This window comes from Myxocyprinus asiaticus, chromosome 14 (assembly GCF_019703515.2).
Source record: "Myxocyprinus asiaticus isolate MX2 ecotype Aquarium Trade chromosome 14, UBuf_Myxa_2, whole genome shotgun sequence".
NCBI classification, from domain to species: domain Eukaryota; kingdom Metazoa; phylum Chordata; class Actinopteri; order Cypriniformes; family Catostomidae; genus Myxocyprinus; species Myxocyprinus asiaticus.
This window is the reverse complement of record NC_059357.1, coordinates 8260376-8273217: the sequence shown is the minus strand read 5'-3', so window position 1 is coordinate 8273217 and position 12842 is coordinate 8260376. Positions and strand designations below refer to the sequence as shown.

The window sequence follows — 12842 nt, the reverse complement described above, 5'->3', positions numbered from 1 at the left end:
CACACACACACACATATATATATACATACAGTATATTATAGCATCATCCACTGAGATCACGTGTGACCAGCAGCACTATATAAATCACAGTTATTGTTCACCAAGAGCACATGCAATTTCACTAAAAACAATTAGACCTTGCTCACGTGATACATATGAATAACACACTCAATACACTCTTTGTTCAGATACCATGAGACACTCACATATGACAAAAGCTCAAGCAAAGGCTAAGTGACATCCACACCACACAATAAGTCACATGACATTTTGTAGGTTCCCATGTCAGTGAACTACTCATCCTCATTACTCTCCCACCAACTGATGTCAGCCTTTACAGGTAACCTGATAACAGTGAGCACCAGAAACATTACAAGTAACCCAAATGCTTCAGTTACACTAAACTGTTATACTTTGATATCCTAAACTAATGCTTGAGATTATAAAGCAATAATGTGCTAATTCAACTTTAAGCCTAACAACTGGCAGTGCAAGGACAAGATTCACATGAAGCAGGTATTTGAATGATTTTAGGAAGTGAATTCAGAAAGAAGATGTGCATGACTAACGCATGATATCACGAGATACATTGAATTAATAATTTTGCAGTTTCCTTTTGGGAAGATAAATATACTGTAGATAACAAGAACATTTTTATGCACAGTTTCAAAAAATGTTAAGAGGATACTAGTAAGAATCAAATGCAGCCTCCATGTAGAGAGTCTAGAAAGCTCAACTTATACAGAAATGGCTCTAAAATAAGTATGCTAGGAACAAATATTTAGAATTAAATAGAATTATCAAAAATCTGAAATTTGAAAGAATTAATGATTTTACTAAGCAATAAGATAAGTACACTTGTAGTATCACAGGTCTTGAACTAAGTTTTGTAATTAATTTCTAGCATGTAAAGAAAAGGAATGTCAGTGTGGCAATCTGCCTGTTACACAGTCAACCTCTATTGGGAGACAGGAAATTAAATTCCTTAATTGGAATCACTAGGTCCAGATTACTGCCCTCTTGTTTATTCACTGCAACAAAAACCTGCTGCACTCTAGCTCTCACCACATTGACCAATCTACACATACTTCAGAAGTCTTTACAGCCCTGAGGTAAGTTGAACATTTTCCATACTGGTAATTTCATGTTGTTTAATATTTCATAACTTATATGTAATGTTTGTTTGATATGGATTAAATGGTGTAACCATATGTACCTGACTGCCAAAGCAGTTCAACTTTGAATAACTCGGTGGCTTGTACAGTATTGATAAATAAAAATATCACATAAATACCTTTTTTATGATTATTTTTATAGCATTGAAATGAAGTAAAAAGGTTTTTACTGTAAATCAGTGTACCACTCACAGAAATGCACTAGTTTGTTAGTGTACAACAAAAGTACTATGTATAGTAAAATATATATTATTGGATAATGGCCTGAACATTTCCACTATGAATCAGATACAGACAGTTGTGTAAGCCTATGTCTATGTCGTTAACACCTAATAAAGTTATATAACGATTTTACCCTTTGCTTTTAGTAAATATTTCCAATTTATGTTTTTTTTTTTTTTTAAACAGTACATTCACCTCCCAACTCAGTATTTTCAAGATGAAAATGTAATGGATTTTTCTAAGAGCTACACTGAAAATAATAGCACTTTTTAAAAAAAATATTTTTTTTTTTTGGTCCACAAATATTTTAAAATCTCAACATATGCAGCAGAAACAGAATACATACACATATTATGTTGTTGTATTGTTTTTCTCTATATTTTTGTTAAAAAAAAAAAAATTAAATGCTGTAAAACTTGTTAAAGAACATTTTACAAATACAGTTTAATAAAAATAAACCCTTGCCTCAGTGAAAGGGATAAAAAAAAGTTGTATTTCTAAATATAACATTTCTTAAAATATTTTTGGAGAGGCTGTCCATGTACCATGTATTATTTCTAAGCAGTTATGTTTCTCAGGTCATTAATAATGCAAAAATAAAAAAAAAATGTCATTATGTAAATCTGCAAAGACAGATATTGTGTTTTTTTATCTCATATTTTTTATTTTGTGTTATATTATTACTCCAGAGTCCAGACCTGTGTGTAACACTATTCATTGAATTTATTTTAAAGACTATCTGTCTGGAAAACCTATTTGCTTAGGTGTTGCACCAATTCAAAGTGAACAAATTCAGCAGACCACTAATCACCTAATCAAGGTAGCTACTTAGGGTGAACTTCCATTTGATCAGGGCCCATAAATGTAAGAAAGAAAGGCCAGAATTACAGAGGCATGATGTGGTTAAATTAGCCAAAATCAAATTATACAACTAGGGTCATGCAGCATGAGACATACTCCCATGACAACTGGCATTAGAAATACCATGCTATACTCATTATGGCCACATGGTAAAAAGTAGCGAGACAGAAGTTAATTTGGAGTATGTGCATGGGACATCATGGTGCTCATCCTTAGATATATTGTATTCCTTTGAAACATGATTGCAAAGTCAAAGTCCACTCCATCACCACTTACTTTTTGTGCTGGAAAAGGAAACGTAATGAAGTTATTTGATTACAACTTAAAAAAAAAAAAAAAAAATCATGTGCCACAATGCACTGGTGGTAATCATTCAAACATAGTACTAAACAGGGGCGGATTGGGAAGAGAAATCGGCCCTGGATTTTACATAGATACATAAAAGTATTAAAAAAATAAAAAGTAAATTTTTTCCCATCTACAATGAAATCAAGAGAAGAGACTGTGTGAGAGAGGATGTTGTTAAATTCGATTGGTTTGTTAAGTCGCCTTTTTACTGTCTCCAACGACTGTCATATTTCTCCCCCAGTGGCATTCGCAACCTGGTCAAAGAATCATGTTACAATAACTACACTTTTGCTAAATGAATTTCCTGGTGAAATGAACACTAGAGGCGCTAAAGCAACAATTACTTTTATCCCCTTTAACTCAAATCACAAGTAAAACGGCAGATTATCCGTTCATAAACACTTACTTTTTGCTCTGTTCCTCACACAATGCTATCTTAAAACATATAAACACTTTTACTATAGCGCATGACTCATTTTAACGATTGCATTACAAAACCAACTACTTTTACAAGCTTGTTTAAGTGTGATCAAATTGCACGGTAGCTCAACTGATAGTGTTGCATATGCGATACAAAGCACTGGGGTATGAGTCCTGAAGAGCACACAAGTCCACACGTGAGCCGAAAGTGTTATACAAGCACCACAAAATCACATAGTTGCTTCAGAAATTGTGTTTTTCATCTCACATTTGTTAGGTTTATGTTTAAGGTTTAGGGTAGGGAGGTCGGCTTTGTTGATTTAAATCTTGATAGAACATTAACCTTAAAAACCTCATCTGTTTGGGAGAACATTTCATTCGCTTTTAGTGCCACACAGTGGAAATTTTACTTCTGAAATGCCCTGAGACGCGTAATGAACCACATAATGTTATTTTCGAAAAATGTTGCCAGTCACGCAAAGTTCGTTGCATGGAAGAATGCACTCACGAATTGCAATGTTAGAGCACCCAGCCCCTTGAGACATAGAGAAAGATAAAAAAATAAATAAAAAATAAATAAATATCAAAATAAGATTTGGAGAAAGCTAGTAATGTTGCTGGTTTTGTGAATTGTTTTCTGAGGTTTGCTACCAAACCTTGCTGTTCAATAAAATAATTCATATTTACTCAGATTCCATTATTATTATTATTATTATCATCATCATCATTGCTGGTTTTGTAGTTATTATTATAATTAATAGTTGCCTAACAACTACAACAACAACAATAATAATTCAGCAAATAGGGAGTAGAAATTCATAGAGATGATTTAAATATTAAGTCAAATAGGAAATAAATGACATGTACATATTTGATTACAAAAGCCTTTTGTTTTATATATATGTATATTTGCTATGTGAATGATCATTTTTGACTTCATAACTGTCCAATCTGTAGCAGGTGTTTAGAATAAAGTTTAGGACAAAAACCATTAGTGTTTCTCAGTTCGTGCTCATAGTTTTGAATGAATACATCACATTCAGTCGGTCAGTCACAAACGGTCTAGTCGCACAAATATTTCAACATATCCGAAGCTCAAATCAGATCCGAAATTCTGCCTCTGCAGATGGTCGGAACTCCACACAGAAATGAACCCACTCCATTTGAAATGACTGACCTTTGGTCTGTCATCTGTCGTTTGTTGGATGCAGTGAAAAGACAGCTTCAGTCCAGTAAGATGAAAAAAATTATCTGCAAAAATGTAGTGAGTACTTTTCAAGTTTAAATAAAATTGTAAGGAGTAAAAAGTACTATTTTTTCTTTGGAAATGTAATTAAGTATAAGTACAAGTATTCCATTTAAATTGCACTCGAGTAAAGTACAAATCCAAAAAAATTAATAATAATAATACTTAAGTATAGTACTTAAGTATTTTACTCAATTACTTTACACCCCTGCACATGACTTATGAACTGCACTACACACCCATCCAATGCAATACACTGTATAAACATTTGTGTTTGAGATCTTTCAGTCTTAGCTTAAAGTTATACCACTTGCATTTATTCATTGTATTATACACTAACAACATGTGCATATACTGTCTTCGAAAACAGTCTATTCAGCTTTATCATATTGACTAAATTTTTGTATCTTGTCCTCTTTTTTTTCAGGATGGTGCTACTTGATTATCCCATTCCAGAACTGGATGTTACTCTGCAAGAGGCTAGCCGGGTGCTTCAGCTCACTTTAATTCCCGAGCAGTACCAACACTTTAAATATGCCCTCTATCAGCAGAGAGATGCACTCGAGCAAGCCCAAGAACATCTGAAGGCACATGCCTCTGGACGTGAGAACTGGGTGACTGAGGATTTCAAAAAGCGACTGCTTTCCTGCTATGATCCCCTGCCTACTTCCACAGCTATCCCTTCCGTCCTGCCCTCCACTAATCTAAAGGGGGAGTGCATACAGATAGAGAGGGCTACAGCTCTACTGTGGGCGGTCGGTAAGCTGTACAGTGAACCTTGGCTGGTGGAAGGTGATGTCCCAACTGAGCGAACACAACAGTCACAGGCTTTCGCGGCTAGTCGCCTACCAGGCAAGAGCCAAGATGAGCTAAAGGTGAAACTATGTTCCTGATTTTTTTCTTTTTTTTTTTCTTTTTTTTCAGTAGAGCTGTTAAGTTTGTAATTCTTAAACCTGAAAAATAATTCTAATTCAAGCCACTTGAGACTTTCACGTTGTTGTTCTGCAACATAAATTATACACAGTCATACCTAAAATTTCCAAACCGCTTAGCTTTTTTTAAGTTGCTAACAAATTACTAAATAATGATTGCAACTACCACAGTGATGTAAGTTTACGTGATTGTCGAATCTGAGATTCGCTGTAGTCATTGTAGTCTTTTGTACCACCTTGTTAGCAAATAACATTTAAAAAGCACACAACAGCTTCAAAATTCACATCTTAAGTATGACCATATGACTTTTAATTTAATGTTAACCACAAACCTTTTTTTTTGTCTCATTTAACATTAAAAACTTTACCTAAAAAACACTATTCTAAAGCCCAATGGAAATTCCAGAGAGAACCCATGGTGAATTAGCCTTCTTGGTTGGCCTAAAAATTGATGTAATGATTTTATAAACAGCTCTATTGTAAATGTAACAGTGTACAACAACACATGCAACTGTTAACTATTAACTAATGGAAGGGCTTTCAAACTGGGATCACCCCCGCAAGATGATATGGGGTTTGCAGAACATTTTAAAGGGAATATTAAAAGATTTTACAAAATAAAATAAAAAATTTTGAAAAAGAAAGAAAGAAAGAAAAAGAAAGAAAAAAAAACTTTTCCTCAGAGAGTAAAAATGGGTCAGTGTACATAAAAATTTATACTGTAGCTGCTTTTATAGTTTAGAAAAGGGGTCCCTCGCAAAGGAAACATCATAAATGAGGGTCCTTGGCATTAAAAAGATTGAAAACTCCTGAACTAATGCATACTCTGAATGCACTGTAAGTTGCTTTGGATGAAGCCATCTGCCAAATGCATTAATGTAAATGTAAACTTGTTTCCCAATAGGATGAAGTCATTTTTAGATGTACTTGCTCACCTTAATGAAATGTTTACTTACCTTCATGTTCCAGATATACCAAGACAGCCTTCATGCCATATTGACTTGTCAAGGGGGTATATTTCCAATCCAAATTTTAAGGCAACCAAGTTCAGGGGAATCTCTGTCTCCTTTACCTCTCAATAACATCTATGCCCAATTGGTCCATGCACTGAGTCACCCAGCAGCAAGCCCTGATCAAGACCCATCTATTATTTGTGGTCTGTCTTCTCTTCATCGTCAAGCCTGGCATGCTGTAAGAATGAATATCTTAAAAGAAAAGGGCGAAGCAGCAGCATCGCTGCAAATATTGGAGAGCGCAGTTCTGGCCCTGTCCCTGGAAGATTGCCCAGCACCAGCTAATCTTGCAGATATACTCAATGCTGTCCGCCTAGGAGAAGGAGAAGGCAAATGTTTGAGATACTATGATAAGGTATGTAAAAAGGGGGATTTTTATGATTAGCACTTTGAAAATTATTACAGTGTAGTTATATCTGAATTGTTCATCCAAAAATGAAAATTCTATCATCATGTACTCATGTTATTTCAATCTCGAATGAATGTTAACCTCAGTCACCATTCATTTATATTTAGTCATTTAGCAGATGCTTTTATCTAAAGCAACTTACAAATGGATTCACTTTTAATTCACCATTCACTTTCCATTCAGTTTCATTGCATCATTTCCTATGTGGCTAACAATTGGCCTAACATTTCCTTTAGTGATTTACAGGTGACTTTCATTTGGAACATGAGGGTGTGTAAATGAGAAAAAGCACATTTATTTTTGGGTGAACTGTCCCCATTTAGAAGTTGCTGATAGGTTGCCGTCATAATTTGTGAATTTGTCAAAAAATACTTGTATGCTTTTTAAATAAGATAAAAACAAATCAAGATTTATAGATTAAAAAACAATTGACTGTAATATTCAGATAAGAATGGCAGGATGACAAAACTATTGAACTTCTTCATCAACAGGTGGTAAACTTGGTGGTTTTCAAAGATGGTCAAGCAGGAATGTTGTTCGAGCATAGTGCCCTGGATGGAATGGTAGCTGGACTTGTGGTTGAACGTCTATGGCAGCTTTCAGAATCCCAAAACATAGAAACAATTAAAACCCAGACCAATGAGTTATCTCCCCCTTCAAATGCTGGTTCGCTTCATCCTAAGCCTCTGAAAATTCCACTTGAAGGCATAACCTTACCAGATCAGTCTCCTTCTAGCTTACTACATACAACCCAATCTGTCCTGACTTTTGAAGTTTCATCTTATCCAGATGTGTTCACCACCTTAAGGGGTCACAGAGGTTTATATGATGCATGGATTAATTTCACTTTGCAGCTGTCCCTCAGGCAAACACTTGGGGAAGTAGCTACTAGCCTTATCATGGTGACACCAACTCACATGCGTCACTTCAAACATGGTCGCTGTGATCCCACTTACTCAACCACTGTGGGATCTTTCCAGCTTGTTACAGCTTTGGCATCCTGCATTGGTCCAGACAACATTCCGCTGTACACAAACAAGCTTTTTCATCTCTTTCATCTAGCTTTTTTAGAGCACAAAAATCTCATAAAAGCCACAAAAGTTGGCCTTGGTGTAGGGCCTCATATAGCAGCACTGCGCAGACGTATGTCTCAAGACAACCCACTCAAGAAATTTCTGGATCCTTTTGGATGCCCATCCATCTACTTGACTGGATCCGATCTGATGGAGGGAGTTGAGTGTGCTGTTGGTAACGTGTACGCTACAGATCAGCTGGCTGTCACATACCTAGGCAGGAAGGACAAAGTACGTCTTGTGCTTAATGGAAAGGGTACTTTTGCAAATGTCTTGGAAAACCTCAAAGAAAGACTTGAGCTCAATCTAAAAGTAGTATTGCTCCTGGCATTAAGGTACGCCATTGCTGGTCAGATGGGAGCCATTGAATGTCTACTGCAAGACAACGAAGACAGATCTCCAGTGGAAGATGTAGCAAGAGTTGCAGAGCAAAAACAAAGACAAAAACAAAACAAAACAATGGTCCAAGCCTCTCTGGCTTCAGACAGTACTCATGAAATCAAGCCAGATTTCATTTTGGTGATTCATGGTGGGGCAGGTGAGGAAATGATGTTGAATCACAAGGTGACTGGGGTCATCGAATTTGCCCTTCAAACAGCTCTAACTCTTGGAGCACAAGTGCTTAGTCATGGAGGTAGTAGTCTGGATGCAGTTCAAAGAAGTGTGGTTGCATTGGAGGACTGCTTTTTGTTCAATGCTGGCAAGGGATCAGTATATAACAAGGATGGAGAGCACGAAATGGAAGCCACTATTGTTGATGGACATGGGAAGAACTCTGGATCAGTTGCTTGCCTTCGTAAAGTGAAAAACCCAATAAAAGCAGCCCGTTGTGTTATGGAAAAGAGCATGCACTCATTACTGATGGGAGAAGGTGCAGAGGAGTTTCTGGACAGTCTTGGAGAGAAAGAAACGACACTGAAATCCGAGTACTTTGACACTGATATGAGATACAAGGAGTTGATTATGAAGTCAGGTGCTGGCAAAAATAACCATCCTCAAACTGTTGGTGCAGTTGCACTGGATAAGTGGGGCAAGTTAGCAGCAGCCACATCCACTGGAGGTTTAGTTGGCAAGTGGAAAGGCAGAGTAGGTGACACGGCTATAGTGGGGGCAGGAATATATGCTGATGAGAAACTTGCAGTAACATGCTCTGGCGATGGTGATGCATTCTTGCGCCAAACAGTTGCTCACAAGGTAGCCAGTTTATACAACCTCAGAGGTTACAGTCTCAGACAGGCTTGTCGGGAAGTAATCCATGATGATCTTGAAAACAAGTGTGCTGGAATTATTGCAGTTGAACATCAAGGTGAGGCCGTTATTGAAACCAATGCTGGGGTGATGTTTGTTGGTTCAATGGTCAATGGCATTCCTCGAACTGAGGTTTTGAGGCCTATGAAGAGCTTTTCAAATGTAATTTGGGAGACAGATGAATTGGTAGCTCACTTACAGTCTAATCCTTGGACCCCAGGAGCCACGGTCCTCACTCGAAAGACCCTAAATGGGCCTAGTAGCATCTTTCAGTTAGTGGTACCTGACTACATAACAATGATGCAGGGGGCAAAGACAGTTTCTAATCTACTATGTGAGAAGCTTGGTGTGCATCGCTGTGCCCTTGTGTCCATGCCAGAACTTGACAAGCCTGCTTACATCAAAGTCTTGCCTCTACATGGCCTAGAACCCAACTGGAAGCCTCACCTAGCAGAGGAAATAGAGTTCAATTCTTATGACCCTGGTTACTGTAGCTCCAAAAGTGGTCCACGTTGTGAAGATACCTATCTTGACCAGTTGCAGGCAAAGATTCGCTCTCGACTCCCAACACCCAATGCCCCTTCTTGCTTTGATTTCCATGGAGAACCCTCTAATAGTGGCCTTTTCCCCCGCATCATCCGCGGTGAAGAGCAACAGTGGCGTGTTTGGGAAGACAGTGAACATGTAGCATTCCTTACTCCATTTCCAAATGCACCAGGCCTTACTGTTCTAGTACCAAGAAAACCACTTACCAGTGACATCTTTCGTCTGGATGAGAGTGATTACACAGCCCTAATTGTGGCAACACGAAAGGTTGCTCATCTTGTGCAAGGAGGAATAAATGCTCGTGGTGTAGCTCTCATTTTTGAAGGCTTTGAAATCGACTATGCCCATGCTAAATTGATTCCATTAGTACCTCAGTCCAATGGCCTAAAGCCTCCAGCTGTGGCTTCTCAGTTCTGCTCAACTTATACAGGATATGTAACATCTATAGATGGTCCCCCTGCCAGCACAGAGGACCTTACAGAGATCTACATGAAGATCACAAAAATTACTCCCTCTCGGTCCTGGGAAAACCCCCAGACTCACGCTACATCAGCCATCAAGAGCAAATGGTATCGCAATCTCTTTCAAATCCAAAACACTCTGTTTCATAGCACAGTAGAGTATTTCCACAATAAATGCAAGTATGCTTATGCATTGACACCAATCACAACTGACACAATTTCCTCTCCAATGGGCCTGGGGTCAGATTCTGAGCCTGTGTTTGTCAACATGCTGGGCCAGAATGTATATTTGGCTGACTCGATGCAATTTGTATTAGAGTACTTTCTGAGGTTTCAGGATGGTCTTCCCGGGGCTTACTATGTGTCACCCAGTTTCAGAGGGGAGGATCCTGATGCTACTCATCTCAACCAGTTCTACCATGTTGAGTGTGAGCTCCTTGGTGACATGGATGCTGCTATGAGTATAGCTGAAAACTATGTTGCCCATTTGACTCAGGCAATGCTAAAGGAACATTCCAACATTATCTTAAATGCAGCTGGTACACTATCCCATGCTCAAGAACTGCTGAGGAGTTTAGATAGACCCCTTCCAAGAGTAACCCTGGACCAAGCCATTCACATAATGCCTTCATCTGATTGCCTCGAGTGGGTTCAGGAGGGACAACCCCATTTTGGCAGAAAACTAACCCGTAAAGGAGAAAAAGTCCTGATTGAGAAGTATGGAGGTGCTGTTTGGCTGACAGAAATGGATCATCTTGGAGTGCCCTTCTACCAGGCATATGTAGAAGGTTCAAGCAGGAGCAAAGCCAAGGCAGCTGACCTTCTCTTTGGATTAGGGGAGACAGTAGGACTTGGAGAACGTCACTCCACACCTGACATGGTTCGAGAGGCCTTACATCATCATGCAGTACCTGAAGACTCATACAAATGGTACATCAACATGCGTAAAGTCATCCCTCTTTCAACAAGTGGATGGGGTATGGGCACAGAGAGATACTTATGCTGGCTTCTGCAGCACAGTGATGTCAGGGACATGCAAATTATACCCAGACTAAAGGCCAAAAAGTACATGCCTTAAAGGGTCTTGGTCATATTTTATATAATGTACAAGGACATTCTACAAAAACAAGGGGCCTCAATTATACATTCTGTATAAACAACATTCACATTCTTTTCCCGCTATTCTCCTCGGCTTACTCTTGCCATTGATTACACTGCATTTTAGTATTATAGTCAAATCATTCATTTTTATTTACAGTATGTCCTCAACAACAGTAAACTGAGGGATGAATTGATTAAAAAATGTAGGCAAGTTTTAAATTTCAGACTATTGTGGTGTTTTCCCCCCATCTTTGTATACTGATTTAGATATGTTTAAAGGGCTGTTAACTCTAATCTCTCCCCCTCCTCGGTCCAAAAATGTGCTTGACACATACCATATATTACACCCACCTGTTATCTCGTAGGTCTCAAAATGTATTTAGTATGGAAACGTGCAGAAAGGGCTATTTTGAATACATATTCTGTTACAGCAGATATCCACAATAAAAATACATTACGCATGCATAATCTAAATATGACCACATTCTGACTCATATTGGAACGTTCTTGTTCATGTAAATTGTTCTCACTCATTTATTAATAAATTCATTAAGTCACTGACTATTTGTATTTTCATCACTAAAAGTAAAAAAAAATCAAGTTAGCACACCGGAGCATGAGCACAAAAAAACTTTCATACGCACGATTGTCAGTTGATGTACGCATAAGGACATTTTTACATCAATTATTGCCTTTATAAATCCTGATTTTTTCCTCAATTTGATGTAGGATCATATCTATTGAATTTAGGATCGAATCTGATCGTACATACGTTTTATAAATGAGGCCCAAGGTATTTATATTTTGAAATACTTGCAGGGTTATAGCTTGACATATAATGTATGGAGTCAATACCAAATAAAATCAAGAAGTTTTAGTAATCATAAGGATATATCAGTTTTGATATTGTGTAAATAATTTTAGCTACACTAAAGATGGTTAAATGTTTTATAATTGTCTGACGATTACAGTTTGCCTAGATTTGAGCTGGCCTTGATATAGATTTGATTGATACACTGTTTGGTGTAAATTAGTATCTATTACAGTTATTATTCTTTATTCTTTGCTTTGGCTTAAGAGAAAACATTTTGTAGGAACAGATAGTCTTTTGGGAGTATTACTGAGTTTAAATACTGCACTCATCAAAACATTGTTGCCTTTCTTTTTCTCTCTCTATTTCTTTACTTCTTCTTTTTTTAACACTTTTTCTTTGAACATTATATGAATTCAAATAGTCTTGCTAATATTTAAAAATCTAATTATAAGATCCTTTTTCATTATTACTTCAATACATGTTTTTCAAAATATAATAATAAAATGCAGAATAAATGACCTTGAATGTCTTTTAATTTGTTTATCATCAACATTAGCACTGAGGTTGCCATGAAAAACCTAATTCATAACAGCATGAAAATCAAATCATTGGGCTGGGCAAAAATATTCAGCATTGACTATGTCATTTTATTCTCATGACCAGAACAAACACTCTCATAGAATACAATAACGTGGGACAAGCTACTTAAAAAATATTTCACAAACTGACAAAAACATTGTCTCTTTCTTCAACATAGCAGACATCTCTCCTGTTTTAGAGGCCAGATTTTGCTATAATGCTCAGATAAATGGATGAAACAGAGGTCTGTTGAAAAGTTCTATTGTCATGTCTGATCTACTGAGAGGTGCCAGCGATCAAAGAACCCATCCAGCCCAGTAAAAATGTGTAAAAGATTAGCTCATATATTTCATTCATTCATTTTCAGTGCTTTACTAAATAGAGCATTAATGTA

General features: G+C 37.3%; 1 protein-coding gene across 1 annotated transcript; it reads left to right on the top strand.

Moving 5' to 3' along the window:
* The first annotated feature begins 1062 nt into the window (after nucleotides 1–1062).
* Nucleotides 1063–12379, top strand: si:ch211-256m1.8 (uncharacterized). The gene is made up of 4 exons (XM_051717726.1): nucleotides 1063–1112; nucleotides 4700–5147; nucleotides 6174–6572; nucleotides 7118–12379. Exons 2-4 carry the CDS (start codon nucleotides 4701–4703, stop codon nucleotides 11030–11032), a joined length of 4761 nt encoding a protein of 1586 aa, XP_051573686.1. The 5' UTR covers nucleotides 1063–1112; nucleotide 4700; the 3' UTR covers nucleotides 11033–12379.
* The last annotated feature ends 463 nt before the right edge of the window (nucleotides 12380–12842 follow it).

Bases quoted from the DNA above. Each gene is read 5' to 3' on its own strand.
- si:ch211-256m1.8 (XM_051717726.1), top strand. From the start codon at position 4,701: ATGGTGCTACTTGATTATCCCATTCCAGAACTGGATGTTACTCTGCAA. The intron at 5,148-6,173 runs GTGAAACTATGT...TTCATGTTCCAG, and splicing joins AGAGCCAAGATGAGCTAAAG to ATATACCAAGACAGCCTTCA. The intron at 6,573-7,117 runs GTATGTAAAAAG...CTTCATCAACAG, and splicing joins GTTTGAGATACTATGATAAG to GTGGTAAACTTGGTGGTTTT.